This window comes from Athene noctua, chromosome 1, assembly GCF_965140245.1.
Source record: "Athene noctua chromosome 1, bAthNoc1.hap1.1, whole genome shotgun sequence".
Lineage (NCBI taxonomy): Eukaryota > Metazoa > Chordata > Aves > Strigiformes > Strigidae > Athene > Athene noctua.
In genome coordinates, this window is record NC_134037.1 from 129094493 (window position 1) to 129117977 (window position 23485).

Here is a 23485-nt window from a genome sequence, read left to right on the forward strand (position 1 = left end):
TGCTCCAGCTCTAAACTCAAATCTCCTCTGTCACTCATCAGGTTTAATAAAGTCTCATTAGCACAAAATAATCCCACGAAGCAACTCTTTCCCTGTCCCACTGTGACATCCTCCCTTCAGGCTTCACTCCAAATCAGCCTGCTTCCTTCCTGCCCCATCCACTCTCACAGGGGGAGGGAGGGGGGGGCAGGATGCCTCCCTGTACGTCCCTGTCCCCACTGTGGTTTAAGGAACGAGGTGAACATGCTGACTAACACACCTAACCAACTCCTTTGCAAAGCGAGGTAGCCAGGAAGCCCTCATTGAAGACAACCCACCTTATTTAAACCAAACTCCTTTCTACATTTCTCTCTGCTCACACTGGCTAGTGTAGCATCACGTTAAGCCCATGTCAGTTTAGAAGCATCGTGTTTAGAGGCACCTCAGTCACTCTTAAATTTATATGTGTTTTATTTTATTTCTATTTCTTTCTCCCTTTTCAGCAGGCCCTGTTGCTTACAGCCACCAAGATGGAAGAAAACGTCAAGCGAGGATGCGAATCCACCTGATGACCCAATATCCCATTTCATGACCTGATATAATTTTATACATTAATTAATGGGAACCAGTTCCTAACAGCACACAGACATACTGTTCCTAAGCTTTCGTTGCTGTTGATGTTGTTGCTTTGACAGGACCTGCTGGGAAAGAGGATTTGGTATCCAGTGTTGAAACAGGTAGTGGGTGTCAGAGGAAAGAGCTTTAAAATACACTTTTTAAAGCACTGATAATGGAGCAGCCCGCGTGACTGTCAGGCAGTACAGTCCCTGGGCCACCTTCGTTGTGCACAGTAGGGTGAAGCAGGACATGGGGGCCCACCTCTAAACACAGATGTACAACCTCTCCTGGATGGCTGGTTGTGCTTGGGTGAAACTAAGGAAGCCTGAAAAATTTGATGTTAAAGTTGTTCTGCACTTTGTTTCATTAGAAAGGAAGTAGGATTTTCATGTTTCAGGTCTATAAAGCTGTGCTTTGTTACAGGCACAGTAGTAAATTATTGCTTTTTTTCCCTTCTTTTAAGAAAGAGAGGAAATTCTTTTGATTACAGATGTTGTCAGTGGTACATATACACTTTAATTTGACCTGAATCTGGAATAACTTTTTTTGCCTACATATTCAAAAATACCACCTTCACTCAGCGTCATGATGCAAATTATTTGACCCAGTGTACAGCCCTTGCCAGTAAGTTGCAGAGCATCACATGTTTCTCAGGGGCTGGCTACAGGGAATTTGTGCACTCAGGGCATTGGTGTTGTGTCACTTGGTGTCACGAATTCTTGTTGCTTGAGTTTTTCCATATGTAGTGTGATATGCACAACAGCCAGAAAAGAGAGTGTTTTAAAAGGATTCAACTCTCATTTTTTATCAAGTTCAAAATAATTTCTATCTTTTTCAGGCTATTTATTCATTGCTGTCATAGCAATTGGGTTCACTGGAATAAAAGCTGACTTGGGGGAGCTGCTGGTTTACAGCTATGGAAATGAGCTATGTACATTGGCCTTTTCTTTAGCATTTGGCTGTTAATTAATAATTGGCACGCTGCGAGGAGCAAAGGAGAAGTAGGAACAAGTCCCAGGTTATAAAATCTTCAAGGTTATCTTGCTCTTCCTGTTTAACAGCAGCAATGCAAGCACAAGAGAAGTCAGTCACAGCCAGGTTGCAGTGAGATGGGGCCCGGCCTGGGCTGCTCTCCCAGGGGAGCCACGTTGCAGCGTGTCCTGTCCTGCCACATGTCCTGGGTTCATGACAGCATCTGCAGGCACATCCTCCCCCAGCTACCAGAAAGTGTCAGACACAGGATTTTCCCTTGAATCTTGCCCGGGATTCCCAGGTACCTACTTTCAGCCACCCTTGTGAACACGGTCAGTGCCTCCTCCCCTGCAGGAGCTCACCATGGGGGACCAGCACCCCTCTCATCAGAAGCACCAACCAGCTCCTTTCCACAGGGAGAAGCTGTAAGTCCAGCATGGCTTGTAGTCGTTTACATCATGGAAGGGCTCGGCCCAGACCCCTCACACTGCATCCTGTAATATTAATGACCTCTCTTAGCACCTCGGTCCCTGTTCCAAAGCGTACACCCACCACCTGGGCCAAAAATGCTGCTGGCTGCAGGCACACATGTACTGAAACACTTTCCAACCTCCCTCTTGTAAATACTCACCTAGTTCTCCTGGCTCAGATGTTCCCATAAGGCCAGTGCAGCTGGAATTAATATTCTGTGATGAACCAAAGCTTATCTAGGACACAGGTCTATCTGATTTTTGTGGACAGACTGGTGTGGCTAGAGGACACATGGAAAGCATGGGACTAACCTGAGTGTGCTGTGGTCAGGGAAGATAAGAACACAAGATAAGAGGTTAAAATTTAAATAATAACAGGAGCCTAAAGATTGCTCTTGCGGCATGCAAGCACTTCAACAGCAACCCTGATTTTCAAAAACAGAAGATAAGAAAAAAATAAAACCACAAAGATGACATGCAATTGGAGCTGGAGCATCTCAGTTCCTCCAGGAATGAACCTGTTTTTTCCCATCCAAATTTCTGAGCCTGGAATTCAGCCAAGCAAAGAGCCTCTCCCAGGGTAGGCAAGGTTTGTCAGCAAGGCTTGCCAGCAACGCGAACGCAACATTTCGGTGGTCTCCTCACAAAGTGATTTTCCCTGCTTTCTCCCCCCGACAACACACATCTAAACCAGCACAGCAAGAGCAACCGACAGAGCTGTTTTGCTGCACTTCCCCTTGCCTTGGTGAGATCCCCTTGTGCCTTGGTGAGATGCGAGTGGCATGTTCAGCTTTGGCAAAACCACACAAATTGAAGAGATTGGCACATTCATTCATGCCCTGCAGATCAGCACTTTTTTCCTGGAGTGTTGCAGCTTGCTCTTGCAGGCAAAGTGGGGCAGGACAGCGATGGCAGAAAGATTTGCCCCTGCTATATTGTGTGCTGCCATTTGCAAGCTGTGGGCAGAGCTGCATTGTGCTTGTATTGATTCACATTTAATAAGAATCATTACTACCTGAACCGCTTGGATTAAAGTCAGTGTTTCCCTGCTCTAGAAGGACATACCTCCCTTTTTCAAAGGCTGTAGTAACTAACAGCGTTTTCCTCCCAGTGAGGGAAGCTCCTTTTCCTTGCAGAAGACAGAAGGCATAGCAGTGCAGAATACAGGCAAGAGGATGGAGAAGAATCCACTTGAAATTCAGTTTCTATACCAGCAGAAACTGACAATAATTGTTTTGCAAACAACAAAAAAGCGCCTGCTATGTGCAAAACATCCTTTTTGTGTCCTGGAAACGTGAGCCCCTTACACCTCTCCTTGCCTCAGCTCAAGGGCATCCCACAGCATTTTGCAGAAAGACCTGAAGAGCTGCAAAACTGAAAACTGCCAGGCAGTAGAGGCTGCAGCTGAGTCTCTTCAAAGGTGAGAAAACTATTTACATTTAGGAAAAAATGTACTGGACCCATTTCAGCTGAATCACTTCCATTTTGCTTTTATTTTTTAGCAGATGCTGTTTTAAGCACCAGCAAAATCCCAGCTGGGGGAAAACCGCCAGTCCTCACATGTCACTTAGATTTTTTTAAACCATGTTGACTTCAGGCATCTCCTGGACGAGACTCTGCTGCGTGATTTCCCTCGGACTCTCACAGTGCCAGCTTGGGTAAGGCAACTCCAATTAAAACCAGTCCTGTATCTGGAAGGGTGCTGACATCCAAGCTGGCTGATTCTGGGTGGCAAAGAAAACTAAGCCAACACTATGCGCTGGAGTTTTTTCAAGATACTCCCAACACTTTGGCAAAAGCACTTGCAGCCACCACCGTAGCAAAATCCTGCTCAGCCCACGGGGGCTGCAGCCCAGTGGTGGGGAGACAGTGAGTGTTTTGCCACTGGGGCTTGGGGCTGCCCATCCTCACTGAGGGCTCCTCCTTTGCGTGGCATGAGCAGAAGGGTGTCCAAAACCAGGGTGAGGAGAGTAGCCCTGTCTCAGGGGGGCAGAGGCGGCTCTCTCCTAGAGCTGCAGAGTTGGAGTGGGACCTAACTGGGCTGTTTTGATGCTCCCTCTAAGGCACTTGTCAGGCCCTATCCAGAGGGAGATCTGTGCTAGCTCTCTGGGGACCCTGCCAGGACAGCAGTTGCAAGCCCTGGTTTCGGTCCCGCTGCTCCCTGTGTCCTCTGTGTTGGCCCCTGGGTGCAGGCGCCCACCTGGCATGTTGGGTGTCAGGCTTGCAGAGCACCCAGGGGCCTCACTCCCAGCTGGAAGGCTCCTGCCTCACACCATCCAGCTGCTGATGGCTTCTCGCAGGTGCTCAGGGCTCATCTGATTTTCCCCCAGGCCCTGCAGTTCCCCTGTAACCTTTTTACATGTATTTATGCTTGTAAAAGCCGCCTCGGAGGCCACAGGCCATTTGCCATGCCACATTGCTGAGTTACACACACTCATTGCAGACCTCAATGCACTGAGCAGAGGCAAGCAGTACCACCCGGGGTGCAGGATGTGGCCCCTGGCGTATCAGAATTACAATATATCAAAGGAGATCAGAAAGCTTTTCTCTTGTTATTGTAGGATCTGCAGATAAATTTAAGAAATTAAAACAAAAAACAAACAAACAAAAAAAAAAAACAGGGCAAAGGGAAATTAAATAATCCACATATTTAGTTTTAATATCTAGCCTCATACCTACAGGTTACTGAAAAATGACCTGGAGGGAAGATACGTCCTTCATTAGGGACTGAGATCAGCAACATCGTCAGACTAAATGAAGGGTTTTCCTCATGCTGCACGATGGAGAAATCCCTCTGACATAGATGGGCTCACTATGAATAAATAAAACTTCAGAAACCAGCATGCAGCACAGATGAGACCTAGCCTCGTAAATTAGTAAACCACTGCCCCATGTATGAAATCGCTGCAGTTTTTGTGCCTGATCCTTAACATATTTAACCTCCCCCATGTAAATAGTCCTCTGAAGTTAAGAGCTGTACTAATTTGCAATGGCTGGGGATTAAGCCGTCATGGTTAAGCATTTCTGCTGGCTCTGACCGCAGCACGTTGTAGTTGCAGGGCTGGAGGTTGACTCAGAGATGTTCCTGCTTTGGAGAAAAACCATCCGTGGCCATTACACCGTGTTGCTGGCAGCCCTGCGGCACAGCCTAGGTACGACCACTCTCCCTTTGCAGGCCGTGTCCTCGGACAGAGAAATCCCTCTCTCACCCTGCAGAGGAGCGTGCAGACATTTTGTCGGACACTGAAATATAAAGCTCATTTCTCTCTTTCATTCCCGCTGAGAACTTGCCAATGTTTTCCAAAGACCATTTCATTATTATTATGCTGCTTGCAAGCATCTTAATTTAAATCACATTATAGATGCACCAAGGCAAAATGATCTATCCACAGCCTAAATAATAAACTGGAGTAAAAACATCCTTGTTCTGTGAGAGGCTAGAAGAAGCACTAACTGAAATGTATAAACTTACATAACATTATTTATAGAAAGGAGCCCAATTGTCAAAGGCCCTGAGAGAGCTGGAACATGGGAATGTTTGTTCTCCTTGCAAAGAAAAAATAATTATGTAAGTTTATAAATTCCAATTGCTTTGCTTGCTTGTCTCCTGATGTTCCTAAGGACTGCTTGAAAGGTATTTATGGTTCCCGGCCGCTGCTATTTGATGGCATTTTTTAACCTTGTACTTCTGCATGCCATTCCCTCACAGGATCTTGGAGCAGGGGATTAGCTTTACGCATTGTGTTCCTCAGCCATAGAAAAATGCAGATTTGTCCTGAGGTTCTGCAGTAGCAAATTTATTTTAAAGGGATGCCTAGAGGAGGCCAGGGCTCACCAAGCCACCAGATATTTTGTGAAGGGTGGTGGGGCAGCTGCTGTGTTTTGGGAGCACAGGGTCCCTGAGCCACTCGCAGGCTGCTGGGATCAAACTGACACCTCTCTCTGCTTGAGCCTGCCATCTCCTCCTTATGTGGCTTTGCTTATTTTCTTCTTTCACTGCCAGGAACAGAGATGCCACGAAGACTCTAATGCTCTACATGGTTTGATTTGAAAGGCAGAAAGATTGCCACTTATTACTAAAATGCACTATATCATATAATTTCCTGGTAATGCTGTATTCAGCCAGGGCTGCCAACTGGCCAGAAGACTCAGGAAATATGGCAGAGAAATTACATGTCATCAAACCTAACTGATGAATATTTCCTCCCAGATTCTGCTCAGAAGCACTATGACTTTGGGTTTTGCGCTGTGATCGCTGTTTTTTCCCCCCATCCACCCCTGTAAAATATCACTCCTCAAGTGTCTGAGACTTTTACCGGCATCCAAAAATGCCATTTGCTCAATTTTTTTACGTGTTCTCCAATACCATCTCATTACAAAAGCTAATGGCTTAGTGCTAGAGTTTCAGCGCAGCCAGCCACTAAGTAAATTAAAATGCAAGCTCCAAGTCACCTGCACTCAGGGGAGATAAGAAACAAGAAAACATCTTTGGAGAAATATTTCATACCTCCCTGCTGGCTGATGTCCTCTGACAGCACTGCATTTCAGGGACCTCCCCTTGGGTCCTGCTTGCTGTGATAACACTAAGGGCCACCTACAAAATGCCCCTGGGCCAAATGCTGAAGGCAAGCCCTGGCTGCCCCAGCCTCCTCCCTCTGACATGCTTTCAAACATGTCTTCCTGCAAGTTCTTGCATTACGAGATCTACCTTGCTACCACCAAAAGGAAGGAGGCAGGACAAGGCATTTGAGGCTTTGAGCATGGGGATGATCAACCCCCTTATGTCTGGGACAAAAGCTTTGTAGCAGCAGCCTCTACTACCCATGGATTTTGTGCTGGGAGAAACCCAGGTGATATCCCAAAATGCTTCTATCTAAGTGTTACTGGCAGTCCAGAGGTGGATTTGCACCAGGTGAGGTTGTAGCTGCATCCCCCTTGCCACCCTTTCATGGGAGCTGACACATCGTGTCCCCTGGGGACTCTGGTGGCCCCAGGGATCACCCATGGGATTCATGCTACTGGGAAAAGGCATTTTTGTTAGAGTATGTGCATCCCTTTTAAGGAAAGGGGGACTCATCCGCAGCTTCAGTGGGGCTTGGCTAAGCCAGGTTGAAACAGCTTTATTTTGTTGCACTGAGGGGAGAAAGCTTCGATGGTGACGGCTGCCTGTCTCCCTGTGGCAACACCTTTACCTCCTGATATGGTGAGAGAAGCCCAGGAGCGTAGTTCTGGTCTCCCTGTTGTATTAAATGGAACCCTGAGCCCTGCTTCCCTGGGATTTGGGAATAATTTGAGACAGATTTTAATAGGTCTGGCTCCAAGGTAAGGGGTCATCGTCTAGTTCTCTGGTCACAAGTCACATGAAATTTAACGCATTTAAAAGGTCATCAGTGGTTGCTGTGAAGCACCACTGCGTTCCCCCTGCCCAGCCGCTGCCATGAGATACAGTCTTAAAAAGGCTCCCTCTGTCCCCTGCACAGACTGAGCGCCTCTTTATAAATATTTGGAATAAATGAATAAACTGTTGAAATTCCCCAGAAGGGGAAGGAAACATTTCCGCAAGCAATGTGTGGCAGGCGTGAGTCATTAGGTAAAACTTCTCAGACATTTGCGCATCTATAAATGGTCAGTAAATCTAAATCAGGAAATCTTCTCAGAAAAATGTAAGTGATTTATTCTATCGATAGATAGCAAAGAACTGATGTACAGAAAAGAAATTCTCTCAAAATATCAACCAGTTTATCAAAAAGTAAAATGTGGAGGTGATGGACTCCAGCAAAAGCCTTCCCACGAAACATGATAAAAGCACAAATGTTAATTCTGATATTTACACTTGAAAAAAGGACCTGTAAGAAAGGAAATTAATAATAATAATTAAAAAAGAAGCGTAAAATAAAATGAGATTAAGTAACCTGAACAACGGGAAGGTAAATCAAAACCAATATAAAATAAGTATGCCTCGTCATCTGCTGCTCTCCATGGCCCAAACTTTATGAAATACAATGCTTGCTTGGCATGGATTTGGAAAAACGTGGTGTGCCTAAACTATTAGTTATTTCAAACACAGAGATGCCTAGAAAAATACTGTAAAATTTTAGCAGTTCTGGGAATATGTGGACCAAGACAAAAGAAAATTGTGCTAAGAGGAATCGTCTTGCCCGGCAGAGAGCGAGTGCAGGGCTTGCCAATTGTGTAACGTATGATTGAAGGCGACAGCACTTGCAGATATTTTAGGGAGCACCATATCATAAATGGGTGGCAACTTGGAGGAATTCCCAGAAAACAAGAAATGATTGCATGAATAAATTGCAGGGCATTTTAGGGGTGCAGAAGGTGACATCTGAGGAAGAACCCACTGAAAGTTGCAACAACATGTGGCTGTTGCTTGTGAGTCTTTGGTAAGAAAGAGCAGAGCTTGGGAGGAGCTGCACCTCTGGAGTTGTCATGTACATGGTGCCAGAGCTGCAGCAGCAGCCCTTGCTCACCACAGGACAAATCCACCATGGCTTCGGCAAGCTTCAGCACCCAGGAAAGCACCGGCAAAAGTGGGACCAGAGGAAATTGCTGGTGCTGCTGGGTGCTGTCTCCTGCCTGAGCAGCATCGCCCTGGACACTCTCTATCCTGCCTCCACCAGCATAAGGCACATTAGATTAAATATCCAGACTTCAATCGAAACCAAGCCCATCCCAGCCCGGTGGCACATGGCAGTCCCACTTGCAAGTGGTTTTTAGTTGCTAGTAAACCAGGAAGGATGGAGATGGGGTAGATCACAGGCAGGTACACCTGCAGCAGGGCAGGTATGAAGGAGAATTTTCTGAGGTTAAGGATATTGGAGTGTGGCATGAGTTTTGTTCCAGCTCCTTCCCTGGCTGCTTTTGAGGACTGAGCAAGGAAACTTCTCCCAGGTGGGACTCGGGCAGGGGCCCTCCTTCAGCCCTTCCTCCTGCTGCTTCCCCATCTCCCTCACTTTCCTCCTGTGGCTGTGCTGAGCTGCTTGTGTCCCTGCAGTAAATCTACAAACTGCCCCCAGGCTCAACCGGCAGCTCAGGGAACACTGCCATGTGACTGCTCCCCTGAAGGAAGAAGGAAAAGGAAAAGGAGGAGGAGGTGATGGCCCTGGTGTCACACTATTGGCATGACTCAGCACACAGGCAAGGGAACTGGTGCCACGGTAGGTAGCAGTGATCTCCAAAACAGGATGAGGCCCCTCTGGCCAGCAGGGCTGTGCTGGGATGTCCGCTCAGCCAGACCCATGCGGGAGGGCAGCATCCACGCATGGCCCCAGCCACAGCGGGAGCTGCCCAGCCATGTGGTCAGGCCAAGTCTGGTTTACACTTGGGCTTTGGGGAAGGAATTTGAAATCTCTTCCTGAAGCACGTAAGCAGCAGCTTTCTTTTGTCAACACCACAGAGATATTTAGTGGGACCATTGATGGCAAATAACATTCATGAGTCCCAACAAAAAGCCATGGATGCTTGTGTTCTTCACTCAAGGAAGCAAAGCAGAGTAGCATAGGAGGCCTCTTCACCTCCAAGTTCATCCAGAAATGGCCAACAGGTTCCAAACTCTGTAGGGAGAGGCAGATGGACAGATACACACATAAACCATCTCGGTGGGAAGGCACGGTCCTGCTCAAGGGGGAAATCTGTTCTCTGTGCCCTGGTAGCAGCTGGGCATTACAGCAGTCTGGGGAAGTGGAGCATCCTCTCTCTCTGCCCATGTCAAACCTCATGAAGCAGAAATGATTTTGCTGTCCAGTGACACTCCTGTGCCCTTTCCTTTTTCCTCATTTTGCCTAGTAGTTTACGAAGATCCATCAAGAAGAAAATCAGGAGCATTAGATATTCAGGGGAGGGAGGATTAGAAAGAGAAAGAAGCAGCCACCTATAAAAACACGCCCCGTTTAAATTTCACACCTTTACTAGGAAAGTATTCAACTATTTCTTAAATGACCCTGATGGTTTTTGTCTCAGCCTCCTTGCCTGGTTAGCCATTTCACATATTTATTATGCTTTGCATGAAATAATACTTCCTGACATCTGTTCTCAGTTTGTTTCTCTTTAATTTCCATTTATAGCACATTTTCCTATCCTCTGACCATGTTAAAATAAAACAATGTTTGACACAGTGCAAGTTACTTAAGATCGTGATCCTTCCCTGACCTTGATTTTTTTTTTTTTTTAATATGCTCTAAAATGCAGAAAACATTTTAATGAACTTTGATGAAAAAGCAAGTGGAAAGCTGAGAGAATCAGCAACCACTCAGCATTTCACACCCGTGCTGGCAGCCAGTTATCCAGGGACCAGTGTGAGGATGGGTTGGTGGTGACAGTCCAGTTCCACTCTGACAAGGATCAGCTGGAGGCAGGCGAGGAAAGTGAGGCTGCGCAGTCCCTCCACGAGACAGAGGGGAGAACCAGGTGGCTGTGAGAGATGAGGTGGCAGTGGGACAGGCATGGGAAAGGAAGTGTTAATTCCCAGTGCAGTGATACAAATTGGCTCGAGTGATACTTTCCCTTCTGACCAGGCAGATGGGAAAAGGTGCCCTTCCCTTGCTCTGAAGTGAGAGTTTTCTTCCAAGTACAACCTGGCAACTCCACAAGCAATAAATTCACAAGGAGAAGCAACGAGGAGTACTTCAGTTATGCCACAAGAACATTTTATGTTGTCATCTCTATCTTGGTACAAGCCCTTAATATAATTTTAGCTCAGGAGGGGGTTGCTTAAGCTAAAATAAAATTGAAAGAATCAGTGTAGCCTTCAACCAAATGTGTGTGCACACCTTCCAGTCAAGTAACAAAGCAAAACAGCAAGCAGGTGTCATCTCCAGCTGGTCCGTCACTATTTTATGGACTGTCAGGCAGACCTTTGGTAGGGCTCATCATGCTCCATACAGGCAGCAGAACAGCCCTTCCAGGTCCTCCTGTGCTGATAAGCCGGTAAGTGTGGTTATACATCCTGCTGTAACAAGGCTGACAAGGTTTCACCCCTGAATGGAAGCATCTGAAATGGAAAACATTTCTGCTCAGTCTTCTTCAGCCAGAAGGGTCGCGGTTGCTCTGCAGTTTGGCATTAAGGCAGAGTGACGGGGGTGCCTGCAGCAGCCAAGAGCCACAGCAACCTGTACGTAGCTTATCGGGCTCTGGAAGATTTCTTCACACAACTATTTTATCAATAGGGCTTTAACCTGCCAGGTCGCTAAAGACATCTTCCTTTTACCCAAATTCCAAGCTGAACATGCACTCGCTAGAAACCCTGGGTCTAACGTGGGGCTTTCTGAGGTCAAAACAAACATAATGACAAACAGAACGAAGTGCAGTCAAGTTAAACTGTGCTCCGACAAAGCACTGGCCTCTCAAACACACCGTGCAGCTCGGTGCCAGGGCTGCACCACTGCAGCTCAAGAGCTGGAAGGCTGGTGAGGGTGGACGGTCAGAAGTGGTTTTGAAGGGTCACCAGGCGGTCACTGGATCAGGCACTCAGCACACACAGGAGGGCTGCTCCTTTTGGGAAACCAGCACCTCCCACCACCCCAGAGATGCTCCCCTCATTGTCCCCTGGCTCCCCATGGCATTGGGTGGTGCGACTGAAGCGGACAGCAAGGTTGGCCACCTCACAGCCTTGGGAACCATTTAAACCTCAGCAGCACAGAGGCTCGCAATTACGAAATGTGTGTCTGTGTCTCTGCTCCCTGAACTTGCTGCACTTCATCTACTCTCCCAGGCTTTAAGCTCTAAGCAGGCAGAGTTCATGTGGGTGGATTTGTCCTACATAGCCCATGGTTTGGAAGGATAAACAGGAGATCCTCCTCTTGTCTCCTGTCACAACTGGCCAACTTACTTCTGCTGTTCATCCAGCCCAGTATTTACAGCATCTGGAAGACTCAAAAACTGTCTGAGGGAAAAAAGAGAAAAGCTAAGCCAACCTCAAAGGTGTGATTATGCAAAGCTTTATGTGAACAACGCTGGCACCACCTTGGAGAATGGGCCTGGAGGAGGGGGCAGAGAAAGCTTTACAGTGTGACTCAGCCCACACTTGGTTGTGAATGTGTTGTATCATTATAACTGGGATTTGACAATCATTCCGTATTTTATGTGCAGAAACAGGAATTACGCAAAAGGAATTATGAAAAAGTACCGAGGGCCATTCGTTTTCTGAGTTGCAATCTCTTTATTTGCTGGAAGAGTTAAGTGGTCTGAGTCAACAAAGTCATGCTCTCCTCTATTTCCGAGAGTTTCTTCAGCATCTGGCTCACTTTGGCCTCATCAAACTCCAGACAGAGAAATTCTGATTCCTACAAAACAAAAGTGCAAGAACAATAGTTGAGAAAGATGACAGTTTTTTAGGCATACAACAGAGGGGTGACAGTGAGTTCTGGTTTCCTGATGATTTCTGTCCCATGTCTCCTTCTTCTGCCGGTACCACTTAAATAACCTCAGTAGACCCAATGGTGAGCTACAGCCCTACAGAGCAAGAGCAGCACAAGTTGGCAGGGCAGCCAGCGGCTGCCAAGGAGGACACAGGGAAGCTGAGCTCTGCCCACCTTTCCTTTCAATGTAGGCATCAGTTTGGGTCTCTCTTTAGCTGCAGACTCTTGCAAAGCTTGTAGAAATTTAATTCTATCTGAGACTTCCAATTTGGTGATCCCCAAAGCTGTTGCTGCAGACACTGGGAACTGCAAAGTGATTGGAGCCACTGCACAAAGCTTGTCACATAGAAGAACCAGACTTAAAACAGGGGAAAAAAAGAATCCAGAACACAGTTTTGTACAGGACATTCCCGTCTGGAAATTCTGGAGAGTTTTATATTCTCTTACACATGGGCTCTAGTGTCAATTTAAAGTTAGATGTACGTTAAGCAGCATCACAGATTTGCTCTGAAAAGTCATGTCACATCTTAAAAAATTGTTATGCTCTGATAACATGGATATTGGGATTTAATAAAATGATTTTGTCAAAGGCCCATAAAATAAAGGAAATATATTTTAAAAATAAATAATATATATGTATATATAACTATTATATATTATTATACATATAAAGGTCAAATGAGATGGAACTCATTAATAAACACCAGTGTGAAAAGGTCTCCTGAGATCTCCAGTCCATTAGCCTTAGCTACTGGTATGTCTATAGTTACAAAGCAATTCCTAATGTGATTCTGGCAGATGTTTGAGATTGCTAGGACCATGACTGTGTACTAAAGGTTGTTCCAGGTGAAGCACCATCAGTGATAGAGAAACAAATCAAAAATATTTGAAAATAAAAGTTCAGCCAGCATGGAGGGAGGTTTACTTATGAGACTTTGGAATAGTTTTATCAATCGAATCACCATATATGCACTCAATTACTGTATGTAACACAGACTCTGTGGTGCTTATAAAAGCAGAAGGGCAGCTCCAGGTCTCATCTGTTTTCTACCAGACTAAAATTTAGATCATTATTCAAAATACATTTTTTCCATACAATTAGCATCTACCCAAACCACTGCAACTTCATCCTTTACATTTATGGAATTAATAGTTAATACACAATGATATAATCATCAGACAAATTAAACCCATCAGCTTTTACTAAGTACATTTTAGAACTGCTAAAAGAGTTTTCCCACAGGCATCAGGAATAGTTCTACATTTTACCCTCTCTCATTTTTCCAAGGATTTGTGGGTTGTTTCATTTTCTGTAAGAACCAAACCAGCGAGTGAGATACGAACAAAACTGCTGACAGAGACAGTAAAGGGATCATTTTGTCTGTAATTATCACAAAAGGCACTGCCAGAATAATGCTAATGGGAAAGAAACGAGGAGACACAAGTCAGTGATCAGGAAGCTGAGCATGTGAAGTGCATGGAAATGTTATGCCAGGGCTTCTGCCCAGACATCAGTCACATGGGGTATCATCCCAGGTCAAGACAGAAATCAAAACCGTGATTTAAAGCTTAAAACTTGAAACTTTCTAAGAAGGAAGACCTCATACGACGAGAGTACTGAATATTGGTGTTTCTCTCCTGATGCTGGTACTCAGGCACTGGTAAGTCACTTATGGTAGCTACAAGGGATGAGTCAGTCTTTCTGAAATGTTTATTATCTGCTAATGACCAAATGAGCTAACAGACCAAGGTGCAGAGATCAACTATTTATTTCATATGTGGGTGCTTCTGATTAGAAAATGTTTTGTAGAATTAAGAACTATGATTGAATGATGTATCAGTAAAGTTCAGTAATAGACATGTAACTAAATATATACCATGTAGAATATACAGAGGACTATTAGGAAAGGTCTTTGCTTGAGCAAGCAATTATACTCATAAACAGCATCCTATTAGAAACTATTACTGTAGGTTGTGATTTGGTTTGGTTTATTTTTAAAATTAATTGTTCATCTCTATAATATTACCTAGTAGATTCCAAAACATCACAAAAATTTCATTAAACATTCAGGATCCATAATGACACAGATATGAAATCTAGGACCTGGAAGCAAGGGCTCCCTTGCACCATTTTTCTTGTTCTTGACAATGGTTATTGACACATCTTATGGAAATTACATTGTATAAAATAACTCTGCAAGCATAGTTACAGCAAAGCATAATTACAGCTGGTCACTGTGCAGAAATAAAATGTTTGGTGAGGAATTTGACAGCTTAACTCCACTTGGCAGTGGGCTTTCTTGTAGTTTCCTGTCTGATTAGGAGTGCACTGAAAAAAATCGAGGTTGAATCTGCCTGAAGAAGATGTGTTTGCAGGAGATTGCATAAGAAAGCCTGAATGAAACCCTGAAATATCTCTCTATACATTCCTTGATTGGGAAGCACTGGAAAAGTCAAATCTCAAGGAATCCATTAGTTAACCCCCAAGGCTTTGTGAAGCATCATGCTGAAACCAGATCACAGACTCTTGCTGGAGTAAACCGTTCTCCACTGAAATGAGCAGAAACAGGTAGTGTCAGCCCAACTGGTGCAACTGCTGCAAACCACGACTGCAAAGCCAATCCCTCTTCACCTCCCCCTGCTAAATCCCCCCAGTTTTAGCGTCCCTGTTTTCCCCAGACCTGACCGGCAAAAAATTTTGACCTCGCTTTCACATAAGAGCTAATGCACAAGCTTTTCTCACCAAACTAAAATCATCCCAGTATCTGTAACATGTTACAAGTCTTGTTTCACAGACAACATCTGAAAATAGCTCCTCTCTCCATAACCTGACCTCTCTTTCCTCAACATGTGTGCTATGGCCACAGGCTGATTTCTATCTTGACCTGTTAGGGAATGAGTGGCAGCACCACACTACGCAGCCCTGGGTCATAGTCCTCACCAGGACAAACTCCAGGGCCACACTCCTGACTTCTGTGGCTTTCCAGCCACAACTGCACACCTCAAATCATGGGAGCCCATCAACAAACTTCCCCAGGCCAGGGTGCGCCCATGCCGCCTTTAAACTCTGCATGAATTGATTTTATGGCTCGATCACAGGGTGAGTGTGAGCTGACGGGATAAGACTGAAGCTCCCAGCTCCAGTGAAGATGTTTTTGCACGAGCCTAAGGCATAAGGAAGCTTTTTTTTCCCCCCCTCTTCAGGTTTTGTCAGTTAAAAGGAATGTAAATTGAGCAAAAGGGCACCCTTGGATTACACTAAGTCTCCTCATGACACTTTATAGAAGTGTAAGTGTACTCAAAGCATACTTTTATTTATAAAGCAGCTAAAACTTTACTATGTGGATTGGACAGTATCTAAACAGTTATCACACTCTCATGAGGACCAACCTAAAATGTGACTGAGAGGGCTATAAATCAGGCTGCTCAGAACTAAGCTTTAGTTTTATTTAATACTTCGTTAGTTTATATCCTCCACAAAGTCCCAAAGAAGCAGAAAAAAGGAAGAAAAAAGAAGATGAAGCTGTGAAACTAAAACTTCCCATCACTCCTTAAGGTGTCCTCCAGGAGCAAGACAAATTTGGCATCTCTGCTCCTTCTCAGCAAGAAACAAGGCATCCCTTTTGATACTTCCTATTGTTATAGAAATTTCCAGCCCACTTGGATCTCTTGTGGTTAAGCAAACCCAAAATGGAATGAGTCATTCATTAAAAATAAACTCAGAAGCTAACAAACAAGAACATCGACAGGCTACCAAACACTCACTTATCTGAAGCCACCAAACATGCAACGATGGCACCATGAGCCCCTTCACTGGACCAGAACCCCCTGTGGTGAGTGTTTCATACCTGAAGCAAAGCAGCGGTGCCTTGACACCCTGAAGCATGGCACACTTGCCTACTAGCCCAAAATCTGGACTTCAGATGAGCCCTTCACTGAGATGGCCATGTCCTTTGGAAAAAGGCACACGTATGTGCATAAGCAGGGCTGTTAGGGCATGTGCGTGTGCAATGGGAAATAGCACATGCATCCCCACCTTCAGGTTGGAAAGCCAACTTCAGTGCTCTCCGAAAGGTGTGGGAATGGACATCCATGTCCTGTGACCATCTTGGTTTTCTCTCCACATGCTTTCCCACCCCTCCTCCCATTTTGCTCCTGAGCCTGAGCTATAAAAAGGAGCTGCAAAACAAACATCCAAGAAACATAAACTTCCCCCAGCTATGAATTAGGTCTTCTAGGTTTTTTTCTTTTTCAGGAACAAGAGAGAGCTGCAAAAATATTTACATGAGAGACCAAGAGAAGCACAACTCTCTGTATCTCAGTAACTACACAAAAAATCATGTATTTTTAGAAAACCAAGCCTCACACATTCAAACTTTAAAAAATTCTTTACAATTGTTCTCTATTGCATCAGTTTGACCAGCTACTTGAAATAGATCCCAGCAACTCTGATACATCCAGCATTTTTAAGTTCTAGCCACTATACTGAAAGAACAAAACCACCTCTGAATTCATATGTCATTTTATTCTATTCATTTCCTCTTGATTCAGAGACCTAAACCACTCAGCATTCAGGGAACTTGGTCACTGGCAGGAATGCGATGTAAATTGGTGGTAAATTCACTTTGGATCCTGAAGTGTCTTGACAAATCTTGTTCCATGGGCCGGGGCCGTGGCTTGGGGCATCTCCCGAAGCAGAAGTTAGGAAGTCAGCTTTGTTAGCAAACTGTGATTGCGAGGGAGATGCTGGTACAGATGCAATCAGTGGGGTGCCATGCCTTACACTCATTGGCCCAAGGACAGTGAAGGTTGCTACGTGCAAATATTTGCCTACTCAGGTAGAAATATCTCAGACAAAACTTTGCAAGAAGTAAGGAGAGCTCCCCACCAGGGGTAGGAAACAAAAATTGCTCAGCAACTGAAGATGCCAAAGTGTTGATGATAGCTTTAACAACCCAGATGGGTTCAAGGGACCAGGGGCTTTCTTCCATCAAATCAGAGAAGTGCTGCCAAGCTGAAAGTCGGCTGGCTACCAGAAGAGCCATGGTTCAGTGGAGGTGTCACGTGCAAGGGGAGAGGAAGCTAACTCCACCTTCACACTCAGTGTGCAAGGAATTGAGACAGAGAGAAATGCAGAGCTTTGTCTGGTTAGATACTATTTCATATTCATATTTGAAACCCTACGCAAAGAGAATACAGGTGAGGCTGTATGCCCATCCTCACCTCCAAGGATTTCAGATGTGCCTGGAGCAAGTGCAGGGTCCACATCCCATGGGAACAAGCCCACTCACAACTGCTTGATTTGGAGTCCCAGGGGCCACCAGGCTATAGGTGCCACTAGTGAGAGGGGCCCACAGGAGGAGAACTGCTTCAGATCACGTGGACATAGAAGAGCAGAGATGCCGCAAACTGGGACCCATGGAGCTTGTGCTGAGTGACTGGGGGTGAAGAAGAAACCTCAACAACACCCCTCGATGGGCAACCACCAGGCAATGTGCCAGTCCCATGCCTAAAGGCCTTCTCAACCTGGCGCAGTGCTCCTAAGATCATTAATGGCTCTTTGCAAAGGAATTATCCAGTCTTCCCTACTATCCCTCACCAGGGACATGGTGAAAAAGCACGAGCTCCTGATACCTGCGTGCAAACAGACAGATGGGTGCAGACATGGACTTCTATACTGAGGCAGCTGCTTCCCGTAACAATGGGAGTATCATGGTTTCTTGGGTCTTAGGTACAGGAAACACAGCCATTTGCTTTGCAGAGGCTGAGATTCAGTGTAATTTCATTGCTCCGGAAGATGTTTTATTCTCCTGGCTTAGGTTTTGCATTAGGATGTTTTAAAGATTTAGCTGCCCCTTGCATAAGCAAAAAACAAATCTGTAACATCACCAGAAACCAAACTTGCCTTCAAACATCCTGGTACCTTTCACTGTGATTTTCGGTGTTCCAAATTTTTTTGGTCAACAAAAACATTAAGTGATTTTGGAAAGGACTAGCTGATAAAACAGTTCGACATCTGCAGTTATGCATTTGCTTGCTATCAAGAAAACCTTGTTATCCTTATTAACAGTTTTTGATACTGTGGTAAGCAAAGTCCTTTACTCATGGAGGGTTTTTTCTTAATTAAAAGAATTGCAGAAGTCAGAATTTCAATAAAAGTTATTTTAAAAAGTAGTGGAGTTCAGAAGTATTGCCTTCTTTTCTGAAGCCCAACCATTCAGTGATACACGATTAAAATAAAAAGGAATTTATTTCTTCACTTCTTAGCTGGATGTGTGAAAGGGTGAATCAAAGAAATTTCTGGCATAACATTTCCTATAGAAACGAATTTTGCGGCTTTTTAACAACTTCTAGGTTCCTCATGGCTAAGCAATAAATAATGTTTCTACTACTCCATGTCATTTTTTCTTCCAGATCACTGAATATTCTTCAGCCAAGCAAATCTCCTACCTCCTCTGTTAACCAGGAAAAACAGCAAGTATAGATTATGTAAGTAATTAAGCGCATCACTGGTAGATAAAGACTCCAGAGTCATGACTGTCAAACCTCTCGGCATTTTATGTTAGCTTGGATCGTAAAACAGCGGGGAATACCTCCAAAATGATATCATATTCTACCATGCTACAACCATGTCTAGTTTTCCACCTGAACAGCTGCCCCAGCCTTCTCTGCAGAAGCAGTGGTGGGCCAGGAGACACCTGCAGATTGCGTCTGGCTCACATGCTGATCCGCAGCAGGATGCGTGCGGCAGCTCAGCAGGAGCCTGGGAGGAGGTCAGGCAGCCCCTGCCCGCCCAGTGGGGTTTCACCTCTCCCTCGTGGTCGATGCCAACTGCCCAGCAAGCGCACCCAGCTGAGGGAACCCTCCTGCTGCAGAACTATATGCTAGGCATCTTGCTCAGACAGGCTTTGTAGCAGGAAAAAGTACTGAAAGATACAGAAGGACAACCTGCCTTTGGAGGATTTCAGGCATACTTGTATGTCTGAATAATGTATGTCATATATTCAGAAGAAATGCAAGGATATATAAAGCTACATACGTGACAAGCTAACCAATCTTTCACACAGGATGATCTCTGTAAACACGTATCTAAAAACTGCTTTTGACTTATTCTAAGTACACTAAAGGAACTGCGAGCTTTGCTTACGTCAAAGCAGCAGGGCCAGGGTTAAATCAGCAATGTATTAACACCAGACGCATATCTTACAATCCACAATACATGCAAATTAGGTTGCAAAAAGAAAGCCGATGAGGGGTAAATAAAACAATCCCTGAGAGGAGAAGGCTGCTCCTTACAAGGAGACGGTCACTAAGGCGGTCAGCTTGCACCACACACAAGCCAGCACAACAGCAGACATGCATGGGAATTCAGTGTACACTCATCTTCTCCAGAAACACCCACAAGCAGAAACAAATGTCACTTTGTTTCCAAGGCATTAATTACGCAGAAAAGACAAAATACTGATTTCAGAGTAAATCCATAGCCGATCATTTAAAGACGTTGCTTATCTTGAGTGAAAGGAAACATACACATGGACTCAGATATAACCTGTTTCAGCAGCATGAGTTAGGATTACCAAAAAAATCTTCTGGCTTATCTGAAAATGTCAACTCTCCCACTTCCTCCAAATTTGCTAATTCCATTTAAATACTATTTTAGTAAAGCACCTGCAGGGACTACCCTGTAAGTAATAACCCATGTCACAAGTGTAATAAATAGTATTTCAACAGGAAAATCAATTATGGCAGGTACCTCACCAGCTGCCATTTTACATCCTGCTACCCTTACAGAGGTAGCAACGTTCCCTCCGGGTGCGCTTTCCTCCCCGTGGGCTCAGCACCACGGCAGGTTTTGCCTGTGATGGTATGATCCAGCTACCCATTCTCACAAACAAGAATCATACGTTCTCAGTTATCACTTTTTAAATTTCTTTATCACTAAAAGGTTATCATTATAATCAGAAAGAAAGTGTTTGGGAATAGCCAGTGGGAAGACAGAGGGCTAGCACAGACCTGATAGTAGTAACTGCACCTGAATATTGCAAGTAAAAAAAATACAAACCAGTCAAAGTCCTCTAGACCTGTTTTACACAGTGCTCCATCAGGGTCACTTGCTAGTTTTTAAATCAATAGATTTAAATTACAAGGTGGCTTTGGTCATTCCTCGACACATCAGTGCTGCTGGGAGCAGGGGTAGCAGAGGCAGCTCTAACACAGCTACGGCAAGCTACCTGCAGAGCCCACTGGCCCCAGTGCTGAAAGGAAGCTGGCAAACAGCCCCAGTCATGCCAGCGACCCAGCCGCTGCCAGAAGGTATTAATAGCATGCTCCATGTTAGAGTTATTTCCCCGACATGGACAGAAACAATAACATATTACCTTCAAGGTTTAGCTGAACCTGCTTAGAGGCTTGTATGATAAAGAAATGCAAATCTTAATTAAGAAGAAAATTCCAAACACTCTCCCCTATCCTAAAGAAAACAAGAGAAAAGAAATTTTTAAAAGAGAAAATTTATCCCAGCATAGCGCAAATTTCAAACTGGAAATGAGACACTTTTTAAAAACAGCATGAGGACACATTTTCCGTGGAAAAAGCACATCTAAAAGTCATTTTTGCAATGATGCCCCAAGCTCTATCACAGAAGCCTCCCTTCATCACAGATTACTCTTACTCATTATTGTGGGAATTTGCTATTGTACTGTCTCAGAAAGTAAATAAACCCTGATAAATAAACCCTGATAAAGTCACCTCAGGATAATTATTACTATTACTTGCTTCCAAACCTTTCTTTGGAGGGCCTCTCCTTGACACCTGGTGCACACAATTCAAATCTGACTCACCAGGGCTGCCTGGTTAAGAGGTAGGGGATTTTGTTCTGCTATACATGGCTTTACGTGCAACTCTGTCCCACATCCCTCTTCCACGCAAACATCTGTGGTAGCTGCTGCACACAACGATCTACACTTGATCTTCTTGTAGACTACCAGAGTGGAAGGCGCCTCCCAGCACTGAGCACTTCCTCGCTGCTCCAGGTGGTTTGCTTCTCCTAGGAATAGTTGCTTATGACATTCCTAGCAGGACTGGGGGGAGAGTGTGACAAAAATGACCTGCATAATTCATGCCAAAAAAAAAAAAGTCATAAAAGATAATGTGTACATTACCACTACAATATTCTTCAAAGTGGGAAAAAAGGGCTGAAAAAAAGGAAGAAAAATACTGCATTTGAGCTTTTTTTCTTCTTCAAAAATCAGAGTAATACTACATTGAACTGGGTGATTCATGCTAAATGGAAATATTTCATGTCAGATGTTTATGAGAGTGATTTATTTTTGCTGCTTGGATTCTCAGTTTAGGAACACCTGATAAGTGGTAAAAAGAAAAAAAGAACTCAGGCTGACACAAACCAATGCAGGGCAGTAGAAGTATGAGATGCTACATTGAATCTTTTATCACATTCCATCAATCATGATCCCACTGCAAACTTCAGAAGTTATTTTTAGAGTCATTAATATTCTGCAAGATACACTGGGGCACAAGATAATGACAGCAAGTCTAGATAATTCCAGAAAAATTGGAATGGATGGTAATCCATTGATTTCATATGGCCACATTTCCGACAATATTAAAATCATTATTTTAAGTTCAATTCAGAGCTAATTTTGCAACAAATCATGGCCTTCAAAAACTCTAAGGTAAAGTGCAATTCATTTGCATAATACTGTATTAAATAAAGCACAAATATTTGTAACTGAAAGTGCCTTCTAATACTTCTCCATTATTTTGGTATTACATGAACCAAGAATCTCTTAAGCGAATGATTATTACATCCCCATAGAAAAAAAAAGTTAACCCACTTGCAGATTTTTTAATACTTTTAATGTAACATCAAGCCTGTAATATCACAGATTAAATAGATAAAGGATTGTAGAAATTGGAATAATTCCAGAAGCATAAGACTAGGTCTCTGATACTGCACAGCAAATGTAATGTCATTGCTTTTATGTTATCAACCTACTGAAAACAGTCTACCTAGTATTTTATACCTTAAATTAAAAATTACTATTTGCAGATGCAGAGATGCACATGCTTGTCTTCGTGTCTTTTCGAGCACAGGTTACTTTTCTGAAAGTGTTACAGGCAAAAAAACCCAAACCGTATTTTAATCAGTATAACTAATTAGAAGGAATTGTACACTTCAGTTCTTTTATGTTTCACATCAAAGAATTAACAAGAAAAACACAGAATATGAAGAATTAACAAAAAAAAAGACAGCTTAACACTATTATGCAAGATTTATATACTTTCTATATGGCTATGCTGTTTTCAAACTGCTGATATTAACTTGCACTGGTTTCTGTAAGCCTTCCACCTTCCTTTTTTTTTTTTTTTAAAAAAAAATCACTTTGATTTGTACCAGTTTCCTTTTTCTGAACAGCTTTAATGTATTCCCCATATTCCACTTGGAGAGCAGCTTCCTGCCCTGTGTGCTCCCCCTACACATACTCTGTATTACAGGGGTTACTCATCCACGCTTCCACTTAAAAATATGATACCACAATGCGTAAATACAGAGGCTAACAATGAACAAACGGTGATTACCCTGCATTTGCGATTAGTCTTCTCCTATTTCTTTTCATTATTGAAAGAGTGTCATAACTGCTGTGTTCCAGATGCTGCTAGGACACTGCTCATTCATTATGGATGTCGATTAGTCCAAACCCTCAGCTGTTTTAGAGAAAACACTGTGAATGTCTCTCCTCTATGAGGTCAAAACACATTCAAATACCACTTCATATGGCAACTTGCTGTGGCCAGAAAGGAAATGTTATAAAAGCCACAGTTCTGCTGGTACCAACACAATTCAGAAAAGACAGACCTGGTTATGCTGACATAATGTGAATTTCATTCTCGTCTACCGATGACTCTTTGCAAGATTATACCTGTAACTTTTTATGTGGGTTTATCTGATTGATTGCCACTCACTCAACTTGCTTACCTGGTTCCTCCAACACCCTTTTACAACATCTTCAAGTAGTTGAGACTCAAGTTACTCCATAAAATCTCTTTCCAGATCTG

At 44.0% G+C, this 23485-nt stretch overlaps 1 protein-coding gene across 3 annotated transcripts in view; it reads right to left on the reverse strand.

Moving 5' to 3' along the window:
• Positions 1-10121: 10121 nt before the first annotated feature.
• COMMD1 (copper metabolism domain containing 1) overlaps positions 10122-23485 on the reverse strand; it is an 80015-nt gene continuing 66651 nt past the window's right edge. Inside the window, exon 4 of one of the 3 annotated variants that reach the window (XM_074925967.1) lies at positions 10122-12334. In XM_074925967.1, coding sequence (XP_074782068.1) covers positions 12292-12334 — 43 coding nt within the window. In that variant the 3' untranslated portion in view covers positions 10122-12291. The remainder of the gene's footprint in view (positions 12335-23485) is intronic. The other 2 variants (XM_074926053.1, XM_074926137.1) reach the window with 2 other exon arrangements.